Below are 24117 nucleotides of genomic sequence, written 5' to 3'. Positions count from 1 at the left end.
CCTACAGGTAGAGACCCACATTCCCAAGCTGCTCTGACCTCTCGGAGGGTACCACCCAGGGCCCCCGGGTGGGAAAGTGCCCAAGTCTTTCCTTTGGTGGAAACACAGCAGGTCCTGGGGGAGGCTCCCAAGGTGGGGCCTCGCCTTGGAGCTGGGTGTTGTTGGAGGCACAGGGTGTCCAGACCAGGTGCAGGGACGACCCTCTAGGGCTCTTAGGTCAGGTTGTCCATGTCCAGCACCCCCCACAAGAAAGATGGCTTCCTGCCCCCACTTCAAGTCAGTCATCCCTAAGTAACAGTGCTGGCACTTCTGTCACCCACACAGGCGAGCTCACTGCCACCCCCGCCCTGCCCGCCCCACCCCACTGGACTCAAGCCCTACCCCAAACTGCCCAGAAAGTGCCACCAAGGACATGAGGGAGACAGCAGTTATAGACCCTGGACTGGTCAGGCTGGGCCTCATTCAGTGACCAGCTCAGACAGGTCAGGCAAATTGTCTGCAGGCACACAGCATGGCTGGGCCGTGCCAGGACTAGAGCGTGGTCTGAATCCAGGGCCTAGCCTGGCCCAGCCTGCCTCTCTGAAAGGTCTGGGTCATAGCAGTGAGATGCCTGGGCCTTTGGTCCCTCAAGCAGGTGGAGGAAGTGGCTGCCCCTTGCAGGTCTCAGACGGCATAACCCAGGCAGGTTTGTCCTGCAGTAGGGCAGGGATAGTGACTTGACTGCCCCGTGCTGGGAGCCTGGGCTGCTAGCAAGATGGCCTTCACTCAGTCCCCACCCCCAGAGACGGGCCAGACCTGCTGGGCTGCGGACTTGGGGGCTTAGAGAGGCAGGGGACCTGCCCAGGGCACACAGTGAGGGAGAGCCGGGAATAGGAGGCAGCACCCGCCTGCCCAGCCTTGGGTTTTCCCTGCCCGTGGGGCTGTGTGTGTGTGGGTTGTGGGTGTGCACAAGTGGGTGGGTGCAGGTGTATGTGGTATGCCCCTGCATGGGTGTGCATGCATGTGGATGTGTGTGCACGTGTGCATGCCTGGGTATGTACATTTGTGGGTGTATGGACATTTGTGTGTGGGTATGTGTGCATGTGTGGGTGTGTACATTTGTGTGGATGTGTGCATGTGTGCATTTGTGGGTGTGTACATTTGTGTGTGGATGTAGGCATGTGTGTGCATTTGTGGGTGTGGGTAGGTATGTGTGCATGTGTGGGTGTGCATGCGTGGGTATGTACATTCGTGTGTGGATATGTGTACACATGTGGGGGTGTCCATATGTGCGTGGATGTGTGTGCATGTGTCTGGGTGTGCATGCGTGGGTATATATATTCTAGTGTGGATATGTGTGCACGTGGGTGTGTCTCTGTGTCGGTGTGCATGCATGAGAGTGCACATGTTGCTATCTGGGTCTGAGCCTGCTGAGTCAGGGCCAACCCTCTGATCACCCTCCTGTAGCTTTAGGAAGGAGGGCAGTTCTCCACCCTCCACACCGTTCCTTCCTGGGAAGCTGGGTTTGGGGGCAGCTCCCCCTAGGTCTCAGGGACCCACCTTTCCTGCAGGTGCCCAGGCTCCTCTGCCTACCAGTGGGGTGGCGGCCATCACCAAGGTGTGAGGGGTGGAGGGCTGATCAGGCTGCTCCCGGGAAGTAGGGACTGGAGCCCGGGCTTGGGACAGCTGGGCTGCGGCATGCTGACCTGTCTGTCATCGCAGGCGCCGGCTCTACAGCAGTACCGCACTAGCGCCGGCTCCCCGGCCAACCAGTCTCCCACCTCGCCAGTCTCCAATCAAGGCTTCTCCCCGGGGAGCTCCCCGCAAGTAAGGGGCGTCGCCTCCCCCTTGGCCTGCGGGCGCCAACGCTCGTCTTGTTCATGCCCCGTGTGTTCCCTGCCCGCTGTCTGTCCTCATGCATGTCCTCATGCATCTCATCCCGTCCACGCCATCGGACCTGAGCTGTGCACCCACCAGGCTGCACCAGGGCAGCAACCCCACAGGCCCCTTCCCAGGAGCCACCAGGGCCTGCCTCTGCTGAATACTAGGTGGGGGTGACAAGGGTGCCTCATGTACATTAGTGACGTTAGCGATGGCTGTGGCCCTGCCTGGATGTCCGCATTGAGTGGCCCAGGGGCGATGCCTTCCACACCTAGTGTGCCACCCGGAGAGTGAGCTGGAGCTTTGGGGGCTCCCCCGATTTGGGGGTGCAACTGAAATGGCTGGCCGGCCCGCAGAGAAGGCGCTGACTCTTCGGCCCTGCTTTCCCCTTCACCCCATAGGCAGCTGTGTTTCTTCAGAACCACTGGCCCAGGAGGCTTCTCTGAGCCCCTCTGCAGTGTCTCAGGGCCCTTGTCCCCATTCCACAGACAGGAGACTGAGGCCGGCCTCAGACCTCACCCATCAGCCCTGGGTTTTCCTGCTGCACCCAGCACCGTAGGACCCTGGCTCGCTGATGCCCCAGCCCCTCCCAGGTTCAGGTTCCTCGGAATACTCCTCCGTTCTGCCTGGCCGGTGGAAGCAGCCAGCCTGGTTCCCCACTCAGCCTCCTCGTGTTGTACTTCGACATCAGGTGTGACCAGTAGACCCCACATTCCATCTAGAACATATGTCTGGGAAAAGGGGTACCCACAAAGCCAACATCCAGCCCCCAACTTTTTTTACCCTGGCAGCAGAGCCTCCCCAGAACTCCACTATCTTGGGACCATCTCATCCCCACATTTTCACCAAGCTGAGAAGCCCCTAGCAGCCACTGCTGTGCCCCAGGTGCTGAAGCCATCCCTGTCCCTGGTAGAGGGGATGCTCTCGTCCTACTTCCCAGCTAGATAGAAGAGTCGCCCCTCCAGGGCTGAGGTTGGGCTCCCTTGTCCCAGGGCAAACTGTGAGTGCCACAGACAAGGACAGTGAAGCCCCTCTGCCCCCATCTCCAGCTCTCACACGTGTGTAGGGACATCTGCCCCATCAGGCAAGGGATGTCTGGGATCACTGCCTGTAGCCCCGTGTTCTGGAAGCGAAGTCGGGGGCAGCAATGATCTCGGGGAGGCATGGGGGTCAGCCTGGTGTCTGCGCATGCTCAGTCTGTCCACACTGGCTCTCGGAGCTCTCGGGCTCTGGCAGCGTGTCTGGTCTCGTCGTGTGGTGCTGTTGGGGATGGGGCTGGGGGTGCTGGAGAAGCAGCAGGTGGGGCCTGTCGCAGGTGGGCAGCCCAGAGGGGGCTGATTCCTGAGTGAGGTCCCTCTTGCGTGTGAGACAGGACAGGAATTAGGGGTCAAGCCAGTTTCTCTCAGGAGAGAGTCACCAGAACGTTTGGTGAATTTTTGGGCCCCAAGCCAAAGCGGGTTAGTTTGTCGGGCAGCGAGCAGGTGGCGGTGTTGTCAAGCCCATGTCTGTGTGTCTGGTGTCCGTCGTGCACTGATGCGGGAGGCAGGCAGCTCTTGGAGGTGTGGGGACATCAGGATGGGGCTCTCAGGGGCAGGTGGTTCTAGGTGGAGGCCAGACCTGCCTTCCCTCTGCACTGTGTCTCCAAGGACTCACCCTTCGGTCCCACAGGCCCAGACCACCCCACACCTGCTGTGCCCTGCCTCGAGTAGGCACTGTGTGCACCCCAGCAAAGCCCTGGGCCGCAGGCAGCTACCATTTGGTCCGGTTTGTGGCTTTCTCCCGACTTCAAGCTCACCTTTCTGGCAAGCCCTCATGGCAGCCTCACAGGGAAGCCTCAGCCTGTGTTCCCCCGCATATGCCAGGTCTTTTTGAGCCCAAGCCCACAGGGACAGGATCAGGCGCTGTCCTGGAAGCCTGGTCCCACCCCACACCCCGAGCCCCAGAACAGACTCAGCTTTGGACCAGCTCTACAGCAGCCAGGACATTACCTATTGCCTGCCTCCCTCGCCTCGGGCAAACCAAGCTACAAGCTTGCAGTCCTTGTTTCCAAAACCCGAAACCGTTGATTTTTAGGGCCAAGATAGCATTTTTGCCACGCGGGCTGGCGTTCCCTTCCTTGGCTTACCTTTTTACCTCTTCCCTGGCGTTTGAGTGGGATGTCCAACCTCACAAGCCCTCTTGCCCCAGGGTGAACATGTTTGTCTCTGCTGTCTGCCCACTGACCACCAGTAGCAGCCAGTGGGTTTGTGGCCGGCCCCTCTCTGGGATTGAGGCCAGAAACTAAGGCGCTGGGATCTTCCTGGAACAAAGGGGATCTCTCTAGAGCAAAGCTCAGATGGGGAGCTCCAGGGGAGAGGGCCAGGGCCTTGGGTCTGTGGAGACATTCACCTGGATGCCTTGCAGGGCACATGCCTTATGCTGTAGTTCTGAGAATGGCTGGGGGACAGTGGCTTCCTGGGGACACCAGCCAGAGCTCCCAGCCCCTGGGATGCTACCAGGCCTCCTGCAGCCTCAAGGTCACACTGCAGCTGCAGCTCCCGAGGCCTCGTCCACAGCCACCATCTCCTCGCTTCCACACCCCACCCAGGCCTCATCCCACCATCTCTTGGGCAGGGGCTCCGGGTGCCTCCTTTCTAGCATCTCCACCACGTGTAAGTTCCCCTAGCCCCCTGCTCCTGTCACAGGGACAGCCCTTGTCCCCCTGCCTCTGAGAGCCCTGCTGGCCTCGGATAGCAGGAGTAGGGCTCCAGGTCCTGCAGGCCGGCAGCCCTGGGCGGGGGCTCTCCCTGTGCCTGTCCTGTGCTCTCTCAGCTGGTGGCTGGCTCTGCACGCCCATCCTGTCCATGTACGTGGCTTGCATACTGTCCTTTGTCTCCCGTCAGGAGTCACCAAGTGCACTTTCGGTCCTGAATGTAACGTCTGGGCACTTCCCGCCTTGGCCCTGGTGACAGGTTCTCCTCTGGGCCCTGTTGGGTGGGAGTTCCTCATCCCTGTGGCCCCCAACTTCCCTATGATGGAAATGGAGGCTCCCTTACCCTGGCTTGAGGAGAGGAGATGGGGATGGGGCCTTGGGAAGGGGGTTTTGGGGTGCAGAGGCCTCCCAGGATCAGGTGGTGGAAAAAAGTCATCCAGGATTGAGGGGCACTTCTGGAACCCTAAAATAAGCATCATCATCAGCCTTCTGCCATCCCAGGCGCCGTCTGGGAGGTTCCAAGGGCCTCTTGTCTTCCAGCTGGGCTTGGGAGGTGCCGACTTCCTGCCTGGCCTCGGGCCGTGACCACAGCAGGCCTCTCTTCTGTCTGCAGCACACTTCCACACTGGGCAGCGTGTTTGGGGACGCGTACTATGAGCAGCAGATGGCGGCCAGGCAGGCCAATGCTCTGTCCCACCAGGTGAGCGGGCGCCCAGGCCGCCAGTCGGCTGGTGCCCAGGACAGATGCTCGCTGGGACCCTTGCTGGGACCTGGGCCTTGCGAGTCAGAGCTGCGCATGCTCGGGGGGCCCCTGCCTGCCCCACAGCTTTGCCCCTTGGCCCCCACCCTGTCCCATCTGTGGGCTACAGAGGCTGAGTCCCCGGCAGGGGTGGCCTAGCGCTGCCTCCCCTGGCATCTGTGCCCTCCCACAGAGCGGAGGCCAAGGGCAGAGGGTGAGGAGGGGCAGGCAGCGAACGCCGGGCCAGACAGGGATGGGACCGTGGCTGTGGACGCGGCGCCTAGGCATGGACCGTGCACGCGGGTTTGCCGGGAGGTTGTGCTGGCTTTTCGTGGAGGCTAGGATCGGGGGCATCCAGGGGGCTTGGTGGCAGCCTGGAGCTGCTCACTCACTTGCTCATCCATTCATCCATTCATCCAGCCAGCCTCCAGGGTGGTGGGGAGGCCCCAGGTGGCGGGCGGAGCGGGGCTCGTGCTTGGCAGCCTGGGTGCCAGGCATCCTGCAGGGACATCGTCCCCAGCTGTGGGCAGGCCAGCCACAGCAGCCAAGGGCCTAGGGTGGCCAACCGAGCAGGCCCATGGTGGCCCTCACAGCCTGGTGTGCCTCCTTTCCCAGCTGGAGCAGTTCAACATGATGGAGAACGCCATCAGCTCCAGTAGCCTGTACAGCCCTGGCTCCACACTCAACTACTCGCAGGCGGCCATGATGGGCCTCACAGGCAGCCACGGGAGCCTGCCGGACTCGCAGCAGCTGGGATACGCCAGCCACAGTGGCATCCCCAACATCATCCTCACAGGTGAGGCCAGGCCGGGGGCAGGTGTGCGGCGTCCCAAGGGGCCTCAGCCCATGCGGAGACAGCCAGAGACTGCTACCCCGCAGCATGAGGGTTGACAGGGCCAGGGCTATGACCCAAGCTTGGTGGGGGCCCGAGGAGGCCACACCCCCTCTCCCCCAGATTTGACTCACTCCTGGGCTTCGGGCCAGGCCAGGGAGACACCCCTGGACCAGACGTCCCGTGCATAGGGCAGAGACGGTCACTCTCCCCTCTCGGCAGCCTCCTGTCTGGCCGAGCAGCCCGGGTAAAGGTCAAGCAGTCGGGTACACAATGTCCACTACCCAGGCCCCGGACCTGAATGTGCACCAGGGTCAGGGACGGCCGTGGGGTGGGCCATGCCTGATGCACCAGGGTCAGGGCTGTGATGCACCGTGACAACCGCACCCAAGCAGTCTGAGCCGGCGCCTGGGCTCCTGGGGACGAGCCGGCCCCATCCTGCGTGGCACATGTCAGGAAGACCCGACTCCATCTAGCACAGAACCCAGACCTTCCTATGGCCACCCAGACCTGGTCTCCCTGCTAAAGAAGGTGATTCCCTTATGAGCCAGAGCTGCTGGATTGAGGGTGACACCTCCTGACCCCCCGAGCAGTCCTCACTGGCCTCCTCCAAGCTGGAAGTGTCCGTATTTAGTGCCACCCACTGTGGCCTGGGCTCTGAGTACAGAATCCAGCACCTCCTTCCCACCCGGTGGGTGTAGGCAGCAGTTGGCAAGAAATTCAAGGGTGGACGTGCCAGCCTCGGACTCAGGAGACGAATCTGAGAATCTCACCCCTGCAATGGCCTCAACAGCCCAGAAAGACAGGGCCTTTCAGACCCATTTCTCAGACCTGGAAACTGAGTACAGGTGGAAGCCTAGGTTTGAACCCGGGTCTTTGTGGGGGAACCGAGAATTCCCTTCAGCCCTAGCAGCAGCTGGGTCCACTCAGTCACCCCAGCCTACTTCTCAGTGACTTGTGCTGAGGAGACCTCATGGCAGAGCCAGGGAGGTCCCCGTCCCCACCAGGTCACACTGACGGGTGTCAGTGACACAGCCCTTGGCCCGAGGCTTCTCCTTGGTGCTCCTGACATCTGGGGCCAGACTGGTGTCTGGAGTCCAGGCACTGTAGGGTGCTGAGCAGCATCTCATGTGCCAGTAGCGCCCCCTTCCCCAGTCACGACAGCCAGAACGTCCCCAGATGTTGCCAGCATACCCCGGGGACAGAGTCGCCCAGCAGGCATGCCTGGTCCAACCCATGGATGCGAGGGGTGGAGCCAGGGCTAAGCAGTGCCTTTTGTCCCCACCCCATCCCCCAGTGACAGGAGAGTCCCCCCCCAGCCTCTCTAAAGAACTGACCAGCTCTCTGGCTGGGGTCGGCGACGTCAGCTTTGACTCCGACAGCCAGTTTCCCCTGGACGAACTCAAGATCGACCCCCTGACCCTCGACGGACTGCACATGCTCAACGACCCCGACATGGTTCTGGCCGACCCAGCCACCGAGGACACCTTCCGGATGGACCGCCTGTGAGCGGGCACGCCGGCACCCTGCCGCTCAGCCGTCCCGACGGCGCCTCCCCAGCCCGGGGACGGCCACGCTCCGTCCCTCGCCAACGGCCGAGCTTGTGATTCTGAGCTTGCAATGCCGCCAAGCGCCCCCTGCCAGCCCGCCCCCGGTTGTCCACCTCCCGCGAAGCCCAATCGCGAGGCCGCGAGCTGGGCCATCCACCCACCCGCCTGCCCGGGGCTGGGCTGGGATCGGAGGCCGTGAGCCCCCCACCCCTGCAGACCCTCCCTGCACTGGCTCCCTCGCCCCCAGCCCCGGGGCCTGAGCCGTCCCATGTAAGATGCGGGAAGTGTCAGCAACCAGCGTGGCAGGCAGGCTCAGGGGAGGGGCGCGCATGGTCCGCCAGGGCTGTGGGCCGTGGCGCATTTTCCGACTGTTTGTCCAGCTCTCACTGCCTTCCTCAGTTCCTGGTCCCCCGACCCATCCGCCATCCCCAGCCCGTGGTCAGGTAGAGAGTGAGCCCCACGCCGCCCCAGGGAGGAGGCGCCAGAGCGCGGGGCAGAGGCAAAGTGAAATAAACACTATTTTGACGGCTGTCTTTTATATTTCTGAGCACACAGAGCCCTGGTGTCCGCCGGGGCAGGCGCAAAGCGGACAGAGCATGCAGGGCAGCGGACCCCGCACGACCCTCCTTGCCCTGTCTCCATCCCCTCCAAGCCCTGCCTTACCCCAGGCAGGCCCACTGGTGGCCACCTTTGCCGGGAAGTGACCGGAAGGCCCCGTGAGGGGTCGCACGTGGAGATGGGTTACCTCTTGGGGCTTTACAACCCGTGGCCCCTTCTGTCCCGCACTGTGGTCACCGGTCCTGTCATAGATGCTGTTAATTTAAGGTACAGGGAGAGGTGGCCAGGGGAGTTTCATTGCGTGTTTTGTTTTCCTTTTAGTTTCTATTTACATTTTGGTTGTAGATGAGTGGCTTAACTTTTTAAGCCAACACTTGCCTGAGAGCATGTTTTTATTTCAGAAATCCAACTTTACCTATTTTTTAAGCTAACTGGAAATGGAGGCCACGCGCCCCAAAGCAGCCCGTCACCCACCTGAGTCTAAGCAGTGTGTCCAGCTTTTGGGTTTCACCCCAAGTTATCTCAAAACGAAAGGGCTGGTCGGCGGGCAGGGACTTGTCAGGAGCTCACGGTAGGCAGAGGTGCCTCTGCCAGGGCCACATAACAGACTTCCGAGAAGGGGCCTCGCTTTTTGTTGAGGGTCTCTTGAAGACCCAGCCCTGCTGGCCTCTCCCAGAGGTGCCTGCTAGTCCTTAGAGTGTGTGTGTGAAGACGCCATGACCAGTGGCAGCTGAGACCTCTCTGCTCCAGGAGTGTGGGGGACTGGCAGGGAGCGAGGGTCCCTGAGATGAGGAGCACGGTCCTCCCTGAGAACCTGGGTGGAGCTGGCATTTCATCCCGTCCCCTCCCGACCCTCTGGCTCCCAGCCCACGCCCCCTCTTTTGGGCAGTGGGGTCTGCCGGCCACCCCTTCTTGGCAGCTCAGGGTCATGTCAGGTGGACTTGGAGACACATAGCAGTGTGCGTTTTAGTTTTAGGGGCACCTCCAAGACCAGGGTGACAGGGTCCTTGGGAGCCGTCCTGAACCCTCCATACCACGGGCCCTGTGAGGGAGGCATCGGGGTTGGCTTTGTTTTCTGCTGTTCTCCTTGGAATAGGAACCGCTGTTCTGATCCCCCCAAAACTGCATTGCAGCTCTCGCTCGCCCCTGCTTGCCAGGCCAGCGCCTTCTGCTGAGTCCGTTTATTTGTGGTGGTATGGCCGCTGCTTTCACTGGGGTCCTGGGCACCCTGGCTTCTGTCCTCGAGAGCTGGGTTTGATCCTAGCGACTATCCCTCCCTCTCTTTCCCCGGCAATGCCTTTGGCATGTGTCTGAGCAGCCAAGTGGCCACTCATAGGAGAAGGCTCCCTGGTCATGTTGCTCCTGCTGCCGTCTTGTTCCAAGGTATGGGGGGAGCAGAGTGTCGGTCTGTCCAGATCAAGGTCACTTTCTCTTACCATGACGGAGGCTGGGGGCAGACAGCGGGGACTTTTTTTTTTTTTTAAGAAAAACTACATGTACATAGGAGAGTTTGATTACCATTAAACTTGTATGTAGGACTTTTTAAAAAATGGCCTTAATAAAATTACAAGCAACCCGCCTGGACGCGGTTTTCAAAACAAGGCCTTGAGGACCACGCTAGGAAACCTCGTCAGCCCTCATTCCCCGTCTGTCCAGCCTCCGGTGGGCACCACTACTTGTCCCCTGGTCTTCGGTGTAGACAGATAGGAGAGGAGGGATGCCCATCTTGGAGCATCCCAGGCCCGTGGCCCATTTCCAGCATCCTGAAGCCAGATTGACAGTGACATTGTGTTAACGTGACTACTTCGGTCTGTTACGGAGTTCTTTTTCCAATGAGAACCTGGTGGACCGAGATCCAAGCTTGCCAGGGAAAGTGGGGCCCATGCAGGTCCCCAGGGCCCAGCCAGGAGCCAGCAGCCAGGCATCCCCGTGTTCCAAAAGGGTTCATGCCCCTCCTGGACCTGGGTGGGCCTCCCATGGCCTTTTGTGTGTGTGTACGTGTGTTTTTTTTTAAATATCACTACTACATATTCTTGAATTGCCAAGATTTTCTGAAAAAAGACAGCTTAAGGAAATCAACCTTTTGCTTTGTGATGTGAAAATACTGTGATTTGATGAGCCACTTCCTGAGGGGCAGGCCCGTATGGGGGGCTGCGGCATGTACATAGACCTGCCGCCTGTGTGCTTGGTCTACGCTAAGTTAGAGGCTGCTCTCCCCACCCACCCGTGTGCTCATGGCTTCCGCAGACCCTCCACTGGGCGCACCAGTCCCCTACGGTGAAGTTCAGCCAGGGCTGTTCCTCCTGAGAGCATGGCATCCCCACCTGCCTGTTTTGCTGACGTCACTCCCCAGGGTGGTGAGTCTGGCAGGCAGAGGGTGTAGCCTGAGCTCAGCCTCTCTCTGTGTCCTCCAGAGAAGAGGGTTCTTTGCCCCCGTCAGGGCCCTGCTTGTGGGTTTTTGGCTCTGGGTAGGAGAGTGTTGGCATCGGTGTATTTGGCCTGATTTCTTCAGGGGGGGCGAGCTCACAGGAGGACCCTTAGCCAGGAGGCCTTCCCATGTCCACCCATCCCTCCTGCTGGGGCTTGGATGTCAAGCTTGGGGGCTGTGAGCTGGGACCTTGCCTGAGCCTGGTCAGGTGGGACAGGAGCCTGCCAGAGGTCCATGGGGGGCCAGGCAGGGTGGCTTCTCTTTTATTTTTTTAGAGATGGGGTCTTGCTGTGTTGCCCAGGCTGGTCTCGGACTCCTGGGCTCAAGCGATCCTCTCTCCTCAGCCTCCCAAAGTTCTGGGGCTACAGGTGTGAGCCTCTTCTGCCCAGCATCCCAGGCCTGATCAGGCTCAGCAGGACCTGTCCCTAGAGGGGGCCCTGGTGCCCCCGTTAGGTGGGCCTTGAGCTGTTTTTTAACCAAACATCCTTCCAAACTCAGGCTGCAACCTGCTTCCTGAGTTTTCTGTATTTCCAAGGAGCCCTCCAACCAGGGATAGACTGGCAGAGTGAGGTCCAGCAGTATTCAGGGGTCCTCTATCGCCTCGCCCTGAAAACAGCAGCTCCCATCGCCTTCACTGGGTCCTGATGGAGCCGTCTCAGAGGCCGAGGGGCCCTCCCTGTGGGGGTGGGACGCAAGGGCTCTCAGAACAAGGGCCACAAAGCCGATGGCACAGATGTGCCCCTGGGCCTGGCCCGTCACCTGTGTGTGGTGCTCTGGGTCAGGGCGTGCGGGCGCCAGAGCCTTCCCTACACAGCCTAAGAGCAGGGGCAAGACTTGGCCCCTCACCCTGGGAGGCCTGCCTGGGCTACATGGATACCTGGGTCTCTTTCTATCCCCATTCGCCATGGACCAGGGGCCTCCATTTCCTGGGGGGTCTTGCGACGTGTGATTTGGGGGTCCCTGGGACGTTCCCCAGCCAGCTCCACCTGAGTGGCCTGTTCCCTGTGGCCCTTGGCCTTCCAGGGTCCTGACCAGGCAGGGGTCAGGCACCCCATACCCTTCCGTGTGGCACAGGTGTTCACCCACCCCCACTGGCCACAGACACCGTTCTCCCCCTGGGAGCAGGAGGTGGAGCAAGTTGTACCCCCAGGCCTGGGTGCTGGGGAGCTCCAAAGGGCATGGGTGGGGCAGGAACGAGTGCCTCGTGACCCGAGCCTCAGTTTCTCTCCTGTCACTTTCTCAGACCTGCAGGTCCCAGGGCCCTGGCTCCTCCTGGGCAGGATGGGGGGCAGGGGCTGGGCCTTGGGGTGCTGGCTTTGACGATTCCAGAGTCTCTGTCCACCTTCTGGGCTCCTGGCCAGTACCCTATCCCCAGAAGCCAGGGACAGGTGGCATGTGTTGGGGTCCGGGGGTGGCCCCCATCTTGAAGTGTTCTGGAATTTGGGGACAACCCTTGCCCAGCCCAGCCATCAAGCACTTCTGACCTCCTGCCCATCAGGGACAAGGGGACTTAGCCATGGCCTTGGCCAGCAGGCCTGGGGAGGGAGGGCTTTGGCAGCCAAAGTCCACTGGCCCTGCCATGCCCCTGAGTAGGAAACTGCCCCCGAGGGGCTGGGCAGCCCCACTGATATATGCAAACCCGCCGGTCCGAGCCCTGTTCCCGCCTGTGCCCCTCTGTGCCCAGGCTGGCTCTCCCCCAACCCCAGCATGTATACTCTGCCACGGACATCCCGTGGGCCATGATTGTGGGTGGCCACAGCGGGCGGGGGCAGGTGGCTCAGGGCACACTCAGCCGTCCCTGCCCCATCCTCCGGCATGGCCACTTTTGTCTTTGTACCTTTGCATCCTTTGTAATGAAACGTAATAAAAATCCAACGTTTTCGTCACTGGCTCTTCCTCTTTTATCTGAGCCCCTCCCTCCTCCCTCAGGGATGATACTTGGGCGTGGCAGGTGCACCTGGCAGGTGCCTCAGCCCTTCCGAACACACACACACCCCAGACCAAGCAAGGGAAAGGGTCCCCAAAGCTGGGGTGACTGCAAACCTGCCCCCCAGAATCCTGGGGCGGACACCGTATCAGGGGTCTCAGCTCTTCCATGGCTGGCATCCAGGCCTGTGACCATGAGGTGGTGGATCATGGAGGCAGACCCAGGGGCCTCCCCAAACCCCAAATCACAGTTAGACAGTCCCTGGCAGGCCACTGGCACTCAGCAGCAGCTGCAGCACTGAGGCCTTGGTTTGGGGTCCCCTGGCCCAACCCTCCCTCACAGGCCCGTCCCTACTGTCTTGCCGCAGCAAAAACCACAGCCGCCACTCCCCACACGCACACTTTATTTTGTCCTCTCGGAGCCCTTCTCGCTTCCCCCTCAGGACGGCCACCCCTTGGGGATGGATGGGTGCAGAGCCCCCATCCAGCCACGGTGAGGGTTGCTGTCATCCAACGGTGGGTCCCCACCCTGGTCCCTAGGCTCGCCGCAGCTGATGGGTCTCATAGTCCTCTGGAATGGTGTCTGCAGGGAAAGAGCAAGCGGGTGAGGGCTGAGAAGGCCGGCAGGGCCTGTGTGCAGACTCCCTGCCTGCGCCCCGCCGGCCCTCGGCTCACCATTGCAGCGGTAACGCAGGTTAGCCCAGATGATGTTCTCCTGGGAGAAGCAGAAGACCCCCAGGCGGCCACCCCGCATGGTTGTGTCCAAGACCACGTTGCTGTCGGCCACCAGCTCAGGACCCTCATAGAATCGCACCCTGAGGGTCAGACATGGTGAGGGGAGCTTCCCTCTCAGAGCTTCAGTGACCAGCCCTGGAAGACGGGTACCCCTGACTGGGCTACACTGGGAGCAGGTGAGGCCTCTGCCCTGGGCCTCAGTTTCCTGGACATAGTTGGTGCTAAACACCATCAAGGGCCATGGACATAGTTGGTGCTAAACAGAGCGCCTGGGCTTGCTAGCAGCATGGAATAGAGACTGAGTGAGGCCCCATTTCTAGCTGGATACACACTGTGTGCTGTGTCCTTGCCAGGATTTTGCTCTGTCACTCAGGCTGGAGTGCAGTGGTGCAATTACTGCCACCTTAACTCCCAGACTCAAGTGACCTCAGCCTCCCTAGTAGCTGGGACCATGGGCACGTGCAACCACGCCTGGCTGCTTTTTTTTTTTTTTTTTGAGACAGAGTCTCACTCTTGTCACCCATGCTGGAATGCAATGGCACTATCTTGGCTCACTGCAATTTCCGCCTCCCAGGTTCAAGCAATTCTCCTGCCTCAGCCTCCTGAGTAGCTGGGATGACAGGCCCCCACCACCACGCCTAGCTAATTTTTGTATTTTTAGTAGAGACGGGGTTTCAACATGTTGGCCAGGCTGGTCTCAAACTCCTGACCTCAGGTGATCCACCCGCCTCAGCCTCCCAAAGTGCTGAGATTACAGGCATGAGCCACTGCACCTGCCCTAATTTTTTTCTTTTTTGTAGGGACAGGGTCTTACTATGTTACCCAGGCTGGCCTCGAACTCCTGGGCTCAAGCAATCCTCCCACCTTGGCTTTCCAAAGTGATGGGGTTACAGGTGTGAGCCACCACGCCTGGACCAGCATAGTTTCATTCTAACTGCACTGTATCTTTCCTATTGTACAGATAAGGGGACCAGGGTCGCACAGCCCCTGCCTGATCAGGGGACTCCCACCTGGGCCTACGTGTCCCCGGCCCAGCCCACCGCAGGGGGTGGAGTCCCCACCTGATGTAGCCCACTTGGGGCCGGTGCTGCAGGAACCAACGATAGGACTTCTTGTCCTTCCAACCCACGTTTCGCGGGTCCTTCCACAGCAGCCGCACCTGGGACTCTGTGTCTCCTGTATGCCACAGTGCATTCCGCAGCTGTTCCCCAGGGCCCGTGGAAGATTTCACAGCCTGCCAGAACCCAGGAAAGATGGTTAGCGACCTCACGGGCCACCGGAGTCCCCCTAGACACCTTCCTGGAGAGACAGTGGGGAGCAGCAGGTGGTGGGCGGCCAGGAGGGTTCTGGATAAGAGACCCACAAGGAAGCCTTCTTCAGGGGCCCAATGGCAGCTTGTGGCTAGGTCACAGGGGCAGCAGTGGCCTGCAGGTTCATGAGAGGATTTGGGAGTCTGTGGACAGATTCAGGGTCTGGGAGGGCTGGGGGGCTCTGCAGAAGGACTTGGAAACTAAGGAAAAGTTTAGGGCTCTGCAAGAGGGTTTCGGGTCCATAGGAAGACTGGGGGACCTTGAGAATGTTGGAGGGCTTGTGCAAGGAACTGGGAGGATTTGGGGACTGTGGGAGCCCAGAGGAGGGCTGGGACAACTCTGAGGTCCATAGTATGAGGCTGGGGGGCTGGAGGGCTATAAGGGCTGTAAAGGGTTGTAGGGAGGGGCATGGGAGGGCATGAGAACCACAGAGGTCAGGCACAGACGACCCTGGCACCTTGAGTTGGATGCCGGGTTCGGCCACAGCACGGAAGGGGTTCGCCTGCCAGTACGTTTGCTCCATCTGCTTCCACATGACCACGTAGAAGCTGGAGCTGTCTTGGTAGCCAAAGATGAAACCCGCATAGTCGTCATCCGTGACCGTGTTCACATGGAACGTGCCCTCGAAGTCTACGCCATTGAAGGCCGTGTAACCTAGGGATGGGGAGAGAGCAGTGGCCTTTCCGAAAGCCAGCCCCAGCCCTCAGAACCTGGCACCCAGAGTTCAAACCTGCCCCCTGGGTCCCTATCTCCCTGCAGACCCGCCCCATCCCCACTCGCGGAGCCCAGACTCAGCCACGCCCTCATCTACCATTGGCCACGCCCCACCAGAGTCCAGCTCCACTCGGCCCCGCCCTTCCCGAGCCCGCCCCTCCTCTGGCCCCGCCCCTCCTCTGCCCAGACCCGCCCCATGACCCCGCCCCACCTGGCCCCGCCCTTCCTCAGTCCGGGCCCGCCCCCCTCTGACCCCGCCCAGCCCCAGCCCGGGCCCGCCCCTTCTCTGGTCCCTCTCCCTGAGCCCACTCCGTGCAGGGTTGCGCTGCTCCCCGCTTCTCACCCACAGCCAGGCCTGGGTCGCTGTTCATTGTCTGCACGATCTCCCTTCCCTGATGGGGTCAAAGAAAGGAGGGCCTCAGGCTGGCCGTGACAGCCCTAGGCACCCCGTCCTCAGCATAGGCCTCACTATGGGGGTTCTAGGGTCCCATCACCTCCCATTTGGCCCCCTCTCCCACCTGGTTGAGCACCACCCAGTTGGGGTCAATCTGCGCGTCACCCTCCGGGTCCAGCACGACTGTCTGGAAGGCCCGGAAGTCGGTGAGGGTGACTTCAGCGTTCTCCGGACACACATCGATCTTGTCTACCACCTTGTCTGCATCAAAGTCGCCCTGGCACACGTCGCCCACGCCGTCCCCTGAGAGGTGGGAGACTCCCTCGGTGGGCTCAGGTCAAGCCCCTCCCACCCTAGATTCCGCCCCAGGAGCCCCCACTGGCCCCGCCCCTACCACAGGCCCCGCCCCCGTCGTACTGTCCACGTCCTCCTGGCCAGGGTTGGGCACCAGGCGGCAGTTGTCCCGACTGTCAGGGACTCCGTCATTGTCGTCGTCGTTGTCGCAGGCATCACCCTGGCCGTCGTGGTCTGAGTCCTGTTGGGCACTGTTAGGCACGGTGGGACAGTTGTCCCTAGAGTCCTGATGTCCATCTCCGTCCCTAGAGTGGATAGGTGGGATCCAGAGACAATGAGCTCTCCAGAGAGTTTTGTTAAGGGCTACCCGGACACCCACCCCCGGTGGTGGCCTCCTTACTGGTCTTGATCGCTGTCACAAGCATCTCCCACAAAGTCGTGGTCCACATCCCCCTGCGGGGGGGGGCAGCATACGGGGGTCCACAATCAGACAGAGGAAATCAGAAAGCCTCCCACCCAACTCAGCCACATAGCCAAAGTCCTCCTGACCCCAAGGAAATCCCCGCCCCAGGCTGCTCCGACCGGGAGGTCATTTCTCTGACAGTGTGAAATGCTCTAAGCTGGGCTGTGGGCTGGGTAATCCAACTTGCAGCTCACCCAGAGGGCTTACCCAGCTGGAGTCTGGCCTGCCCTCACCTGATCCGGGTTGCTCTTCTGGGGACAGTTGTCACAGGCATCCCCTATACCATCGTCATCACTGTCCTTCTGGTCTGAGTTGGGTACCCTGGGGCAGTTGTCGGCCTGGTTGCGGATCCCTGCGGGAATCCACGGGACCAGAGTCCCAAGATTGGGACTAGGCCAGGATGACTTCATTAGGATGAGGCCAGGCCTGAGGCTGGCCTGGAACAGAGCCCCAGCTTCGTGGGATCTTCTTCTTTTTTTTTTTTTTTGAGACAGTCTCACTGTGTCACCCAGGTTGGAGTGTGCAGAGGCGCGATCTCGGATCAGTGCAACCTCCACCTCGCGGGTTCAAGTGATTCTCCTGCCTCAGCCTCCCTAGTAGCTGGGATTACAGTTGTGTACCACCACGCCCAGCTAATTTTTGTATTTTTAGTAGAGACGGAGTTTCACCATGTTGGTCAGGCTGGTCTCGAACTCCTGACCTCGTGATCCACCCGCCTCAGCCTCCCAAAGTGCTGGTATTACAGGCTTGAGCCACTGCGTCTGCCCAAGAGAACTTTAAGAATGGATGGTCCCATCCAAGGGAAGGCCAGAGAGGGGGACTGGCTCTCACTCCCAGGGTGACTCAGTTGGGTGCCTGTGTGTGTCACCCTGAGCCCCTATGTCCCCATCTGTAAAGTTGTCACCTCCCAGGTTCTAAACCCCAGGCTTGAATCTCTGTACTCTTAATTTCTGCCTGCGGTATTTGACGCAGGGACCACCTTCCCTTCCAAATACGCCTGCCTTTTTCCCGGTCTCCCAGCCCAACTTGCATTTTTCTATCGCGCCACCATGGTCTTTGGTCCAGGGCGCCCTAGTCCAGCTCACCCCATCTGGCTTCCAAAACCGACCAAGTCCCGTCCCGGAGCCGAATCCCGCCCTTCGGTGCCCGCCGCCTCTCCTCGCCCCCCAGCCCCCATCGAGCTCACGGTCGCCGTCGATGTCGTCGTCGCACGCATCGCCCCGGCCGTCCTGGTCTGTGTCCTTTTGGTCGTCGTTCTTCTGGGTCCGGCAGTTGTCGCACGCATCGCCCCACTTGTCCTCGTCCGTGTTGCGCTGGTCTGGGTTCCGCACCAGCGGGCAGTTGTCCTGTGCGACAGGGTGGAATCAGGTCGGGAAGGGCAAAGGTCACACTCCTCGGATTTCCAAATCTCCGAAGTCCCGTCTCCTCTGCAGGGAACCTTTCGCCCCTCCTAGACCACGGAGACCACGCCCCTCATGCAAGCCACTCCCCATCCCACTTCCCTAGGCCCCGCTCACAGCTCTGCCTTTCCTTTTTTTTCTTTTCTTTTCTTTCTTTCTTTTTTTTTTTAAGACAGATTCGCTCCGTCACTAGGCTGGAGTGCAGTAGTGCGATCTCGGCTCAGTGTAACCTCTGCCTCCCGGGTTCAAGCGATTCTCCCGCCTCAGCCTCCCGAGTAGCTAGGATTATAGGCGCGCGCCACCACGCCCAGCTAATTTTTATATTTTTAGTAGAGACGGGGTTTCACCATGTTGGCCAGGCTGGTCTCGATCTCTCGACCTCGTGATCCGCCCGTCTCGGCCTCCCAAAGTGCTGGGATTACAGGCGTGAGCCACCGCGCCGAACTGTTGATCTACCTTTTCATTGGGGACCCCGTCCCCGTCGGCATCCGGGTCGCAGGCGTCTCCGATGCCATCGCGGTCCACATCCTCCTGCCCTGAGTTGGGCACAGTCACGCAGTTGTCCTGGGGGCGGGCACAGCAGGTGTGAGGGGCGTGGTCATGAAGTCCCGCCCTCCCTCCTGCCCGGCCCAGTCCCGCTCCGCCCCCACCCACCTTACGGCACTGGCGCTCAGGGCAACGCAACTTCTCGTCCGGGAAGCCGTCCAGGTCAGTGTCACGGCCACAGAGGATCCCGTTGCCGGCCCAGCCGACGGCACACTGCGGGAGAGAGTAAGTGGGTGTCCCGGCGTGGCCGCCTCCCAACCCCGCCTCACGCCCAGCCTGCCCGCACTCACCACGCACGACCGCGAGCCATCGCGCTCCAGAACGCAGTCTGCATGCTCGTGGCACTCGCTGGGCGAGCCGTCGGGGCAGAAGCGCTGTGCGCGCCGCTGGCAGCCGGACTCCTGGTCGCCCACGAAGCCCGGCTGACACGGGCCGCACTGGAAGGAACCCTGCGCCCGAGCCGCCGGAGGTCAGCGCAGGCCGCTGGCCGCTCGCCCCACCTCTCGCGATCCTTTCTTCCCGGTGGGCCTTACCCGGGTGTTGATGCATACGGAGTTGGGGACGCAGTTATGTTGCCCGGTCTCACACTCGTTGATGTCTGTGCAAACCTGGGGAGGGGAACTCAGAGGTCACCACCCCACGCAGACACCCCCGGACCTCCCACCTCGTCCACGCTTCCTCCGCATCCTGCCTCTCGCCTCCATCCTGCCCCAAACCGATCAGCCCTGGCGCAGAGTACGCCTCCTCTCCCCACCCCTCCCGCTGGAAGGAGGCTGGAAAAAGAGCAAAAGGCTGGAAGAGGAGTTTACTGGTAAACAAAATGGACGCCCCTTTCCCTTCTGCTGCAAGAATGGGACCCCCACACTCCTCACCTGCTTGTTGGCCTTGGCGAAAGCCAGCCCCATGCCCTCGTGGGTGGGGCCGCTGTATCCCGGCGGGCAAGCCTCACAGCGGAACCCCGGGCTGGTGTTGATACAGCGGACTCGAGGGAAGCAGGGGTGGGCGTTGCACTGGGGGAGGAGGGGCCACAGAGGGTCAGAGGGCTTCGAGCTGGGCCCTGGGGGCCGCACCTCGGAGTGTGTCGGATGTGGAAAGTTCAAGGGCCATAAGCCAGTGCTTGGAGCTGTTCGCCACGTGAGATGGAAGCAATTGTCGCAGGGGTCAGACACGACTTTGCCTTGATGACGGTAAGGGAGCAACCGGGAGAGGACAGGAGAGCGCCTCCAGGGGGCTGTTCCCTCATGGGCGAGGGGAGGAAGGATGAGGGCGGGCATCCCCAGCAGAGGGGGGCAGGGGTCGTCGGGGCGTGCGTGCCCGGCGGTGGCGGGGTCGTCCGGGCGTGCGTTCCCTGGCTGTGGAAGGGTCGTTGGGACTGGCGATCCCCTGCGGCGAGGAGGGTAACTGGGGCGGACCACCCCCGGCGGTGAGGGAGTCGTCGGGGCGGGCGTCACTAGCTATGGAGGGGGTTGTGGGAGCGGGCGTCCCAGGTGGTGACGGGGATGGTCCTCGGGGTGGGCGTCCCCCCGCGGTAGGGAGGTAGTCTGGCCGTGCGCCCCCGGAGGTGAGAGGCTCGCCGGGGCGAGCACCCCCAGTGGAGGAAGGGGTCTCTGGGGCGGCGAGAGATTGGGGGTCGGTAGAGGGGGTCGTCAGGGCGGTGGAGTGTCGGGGCCGGCGCACCTCGTTGACGTCGGTGCAGTGCGAGCCGTTGCCCGTGAAGCCCGCGGGGCAGGGGCCGCAGCGCGCGCCGCTCTCCGTCTGGATGCAGGCCACGCCAGGGAAGCAGAAGCCGGGCGCGCAGTGGAGCAGGGGCCGCACGCTGGGTAGGCCGGTGCGCACTGACTGCTGCATCCCTGCCGGTGGAGGGGGGGACGGGGCGGGGCTGACCGGGGGCTCGCCTGGGGGCGGAGCCTATCATGGCCACGCCCCGGGGCTGGAGGTTTCCCTTCCCCCCCGACCCCCCGCCCAGGGCGGCCCGAAATCCTGCGCTCTGCGCGATCCCGCCCCAGAGGCTGCGCGCTCTGCCCGCAGGGTCTCCCCGGTCTCTCCCTGAGTCTCTGTCCCTCTTTTCTGCCCCGTGGCGTCTCTCACTTCCCCAAAACTCTCGCACCGCCTCTGTCTCTTTTTGTCTCTGTTTCTACCCCCCCATTCCCCGTTCGTCTCTCCACCTCTCCGATAGCCTCCATCTCCTTCCGTCTCTTTTCCTCCCCAGGTTTCCCTCGCTCTCTGTCTTTATCTCTGTGTCTCTGTCTCCCGTCTCTTCTCTCTCCCGCCCCGGCCGCGCTCACCGCACGCGTCACACTCCATCACCGTGTTTTTCAGGAACGTGATCTCCCTGACCTGCAGGGGTGGGGTGGAATCAGCGGGATCCCAACCTCTCCTCGTCCCTCCAGTCTCCTCTCTCTCTACCCCGGCCTCCCTTTCCACAGCCTCTTTTCGCCGGAGACTCCCTACCCGCCGACCCCCTTTCCTTCCCAGCTTCTCTCCACCTTCTCGGGCACCTCCTCTCTCCTTGCTGGGAACGGAGACCCCCTTCCGCTCCCTGGCGCTCACTGCCCCGCACCCGGGCCCCGCACCTGCTGCCGCAGCAGCTCCCGCACATCCTGCAGCGCCGCATTGGTTTCCTGCAGTTCCCGAAGCATCTGCGGGCCCAAGTCTGAGCCTGCGGCGAAGGGGACCTGGTGAGGGTCATGGGGCGGGGAACCCCACCACCAACTCCCACCGTCGCAGCGAACCCGGACCTCCGACGCCCCACTGCGCTCCTCTAGTCTCGGTCCCACCACCTGCTTTCTGCGCCTGGCACGAACCCTACTAACAGTCCGTGAGCCCCAAACAGCCCGGACCCCGGGCCTCTCACGGGTCCTACAGTCCGTTTTGGGGCCGCGGGCATGGCACGGGTGCTAACGCGGCTTACCCAACGGGATCTGGCTCTGTCCGGACACGCCGAGGACAGCCAGGGTGAGCAAAAGAACGCAGGCGGTGTCGGGGGCCATGGCGGTGGCGGGGAGCTGGATGTCTGCTCGCTTTCTACCGCCCACGAGACCCGCGGGGCCTATTTATCCCCAAGGCACGGCCGGCCCCAGGGACGGCCCACCACCACAGCCCTGCCCAGCGTCCAGCCTCAAGGTAAACAGATGGCGCTGGCCCCTGCTTTCAAGTCCCCGCCCGGAATGCCCCACTAAGTCTCCTGCAGCTGAATCCGACATGGTGGGGAAACTGAGTCCCAGGGTCTTTGGAGAGAGCTGGTGAGGCAGGGAGTCAGGGGGTACTGCCTCCACTTTCATTCACTCTGTGTGTGTGTGTGTGTGTGTGTGTGTGTGTGTGTGTGTGTATGTGTGTATGCATGTGTGTGATGGGGTGTGGCCATATCGCATCCTCTTGCTTCAGTCTCCCAAGTAGCTGGGACTACAGGCCTGCACCACCAAGCCCAGCTAATTTGTTTTTATTATTTTTTAATTTTTAGAGACCAGGTCTGGCTATTAGAGCGGGCTAATAGTCTCAAACTCCCCGCCTCAAGCGATACTCCTCATATAACTGGGATTACAGGCTCTAGCCATAGCATTCAGCTCATTCATTTATTGATTGATTGAGTGCTTGCTGTATGCCAAACCCAGGTTCCAGTGCCAAACAAGGCTCACACTTGGGGAAACAGAGTCACCAGTGTCTGAAAAAAACAGGCCCACCCACTATGGATCAGACTGACTGGCCCTCCATTCCTCCTGATGTGCTTCCCAACGGTAAATTGCTGGGGGCGGTGGCTCACGCCTGTAATCCCAGCACTTTGGGAGGCCAAGGCAGGGAGATCACCTGAGGTCAGGAGTTTGAGACCAGCCTGGCTAACATGGTGAAACCCCCTCTCTACTAAAAATACAAAAATTACCCGGGCGTGGTGGCAGGTGCCTATAATCCCAGCTACTCGGGAGGCTGAGACAGAGAATCGCTTGAACCTGAGAGGTGGAGGTTGCAGTGAACAGAGATTGTGCCACTGCACTCCAGCCTGCGTGACAAAGCCAGACTCTGTCTCAAAAAAAAAAAAAAAAAACTCGGTTAATTATGCCTGTGCCTCAGTTTCCTCCTTGCACAATGGAGGTAATAAGTTAATAATGATTAATTAATGATTAATAACAATGATGGTCATGATGATGAATGGAAAATAGGAGAGGGCAGGTGAGGCCGGGGACTCTCAACTTTCCTGCTTCTGTCCAAGGAGGCCGGCTTCTGGCCCCAACACTGGAGGGCTGCAAATGGCTCCCCCCAACCCAACTCATTGCCGGTGTTCCCTCCCCTCCTGGTGGTTCCTCGGCTGGTGGAGGAGGGGACAGCGTTCAGGATCTTGCCCCACCTCCTGTCCAAGGGGACAGGCCCACTTGGTTTTCCAATTTGTGCAATGGGGTGTGAGGCTCCCATCTGGAGGGGAGTAAGTTAAAGGGCTCTAGCAAGGGGAGGTCCAAGGGTGGAGGCCGGGGCTTATGTTTGTCCAGGCTGTGCCATACCTTCCAAACTGTACTCCAGCTGCTGTGGGAACAGCCTGTAATAAAAATAAAAGTGACCGCTAACTGGCCAGCTACAAAACCCCTTGGCCTCCTGGTGTCAGTTAACCCTCTCCACTCCCACCTTCCAGTACTCACAGCCTCTATTCTATAGACAGGGAAACTGAAGCCCAGAGAGAAGCGACTGGCCCAAGGCCACTGCCCGAGGGCAGGGGTGAAGCTAGACTCAGAGCCAGATCTGATCTCTGGGGAGCCTCCAGAGAAGTCACTGAGGGCTTCCTGGAGGTGGTTGCAAGGAAACAGACATAAAAGAAAAGGAGGACTGGGATCAGCAGAGGGAAAAGGTGAGGGCAGTTTTGGTGGAGAGAAGCATGTGAAGCTTGGAGGTGGGGAAATTTCCAGACATATTAATTATTCCACAAACATCAAGCACTATTGTGTGGCATGTCCTGTGCTGGGCAATGGGCACACAGGGTGAAGAAGCAATACCCAGTCTCTCCTTCAAATGGGGAGCCCAGTGGGCCCATGGCTGTGATGGGGACACACAGACAATGGTAGAAGCCCCCAGGAGATTGATCTATTTGGAAGGGGATGGGTCAGGGAGGGCTTCTGGAGGAGGAGGAACCACCAAGCTGAGGACTGCAAGATGAGGAGGACACAGCCAGGCAGAGGTAGCAGAAAGGCATTCCAGGTAGAGGAAACAGCACAGGCAAAGGCCCTGAGGCAGGAACAAACCTGGCCCGTTGGACGGACTGACCTCAAGGTGACAAGCTCTTGGGGCTCAGTGAGAAGCAGGAAATGAGGCTGTGAAAGGGCAGTGCTGGTGGTGTGGGGCTCCAGCAGTCTCCTGAGGGTAATGGGAGCCACAGAGGGTGAGTGAGGAGAGACAGGCCTAGAAGTGGAGGGTGGCTTGGGAGCAGCCGGTCCCAGACAGAACATTTCCAGTGAAGCCTGTCCCTCAATAGCGCCTGCCCTGCCTGCTGCCTGCATTGGGGCCATGAGCTCACCTCCTGTTTTCCTTGGCCTTCAGCTCACCTGGGGGCCGCTCCCGGCAGTGCTAGAATTCTCAGGAAAACCGCAGCTCCAGCGGGGCCTGTGGGCTGGCATATGCTGCACGCAGCTAGGACAGGAGCACATGGAAGCCAGGCCCCTGCCACAGGCCGGTCACAGTGCTGGGGCTTGGACACAC

General features: G+C 60.8%; 2 protein-coding genes across 7 annotated transcripts in view; one reads left to right on the top strand and one right to left on the bottom strand.

The window, feature by feature from the left end:
• CRTC1 (CREB regulated transcription coactivator 1) overlaps positions 1-12545 on the top strand; it is a 102307-nt gene extending 89762 nt beyond the window's left edge. For 3 of the 6 annotated variants that reach the window (XM_033200054.1, XM_033200053.1, XM_033200058.1), the window contains 4 exons: positions 1702-1806; positions 5166-5252; positions 5907-6087; positions 7421-12545. In XM_033200054.1, the coding sequence (XP_033055945.1) occupies positions 1702-1806; positions 5166-5252; positions 5907-6087; positions 7421-7632 (585 nt within the window). In that variant the 3' untranslated portion in view covers positions 7633-12545. The remainder of the gene's footprint in view (positions 1-1701; positions 1807-5165; positions 5253-5906; positions 6088-7420) is intronic. The other 3 variants (XM_033200057.1, XM_033200055.1, XM_033200056.1) reach the window with 2 other exon arrangements.
• Positions 12546-12972: 427 nt separating this feature from the next.
• COMP (cartilage oligomeric matrix protein) lies at positions 12973-21524 on the bottom strand. Its single transcript, XM_033196844.1, has 19 exons — positions 21353-21524; positions 21015-21100; positions 20727-20778; positions 20119-20291; positions 19314-19451; positions 18975-19049; positions 18732-18890; positions 18550-18654; positions 18352-18459; positions 17682-17841; positions 16729-16847; positions 16433-16485; positions 16156-16337; positions 15863-16041; positions 15688-15736; positions 15088-15284; positions 14382-14554; positions 13261-13400; positions 12973-13168 (listed from the first exon to the last, which is right to left on the bottom strand). The coding sequence occupies exons 1-19, from the start codon at positions 21429-21431 to the stop codon at positions 13122-13124; spliced, it is 2274 nt and encodes a 757-aa protein (XP_033052735.1). The 5' UTR covers positions 21432-21524; the 3' UTR covers positions 12973-13121.
• Positions 21525-24117: the final 2593 nt, after the last annotated feature.

Source organism: Trachypithecus francoisi, unplaced genomic scaffold (assembly GCF_009764315.1).
Source record: "Trachypithecus francoisi isolate TF-2019V2 unplaced genomic scaffold, Tfra_2.0 Lachesis_group5, whole genome shotgun sequence".
Taxonomy (NCBI): domain Eukaryota; kingdom Metazoa; phylum Chordata; class Mammalia; order Primates; family Cercopithecidae; genus Trachypithecus; species Trachypithecus francoisi.
This window is presented reverse-complemented; position numbering and strand designations above follow the sequence as displayed.

Excerpts from the sequence above, each read along its gene's own strand:
- COMP (XM_033196844.1), bottom strand. The coding sequence starts at position 21,431 with ATGGCCCCCGACACCGCCTGCGTTCTTTTGCTCACCCTGGCTGTCCTC. Across the intron at positions 18,655-18,731 it reads ATGGCTCGCGGTCGTGCGTG|TGTGCCGTCGGCTGGGCCGG; the intron begins GTGAGTGCGGGC and ends TCTCTCCCGCAG. Across the intron at positions 15,737-15,862 it reads ACTGGGTGGTGCTCAACCAG|GGAAGGGAGATCGTGCAGAC; the intron begins GTGGGAGAGGGG and ends TGACCCCATCAG.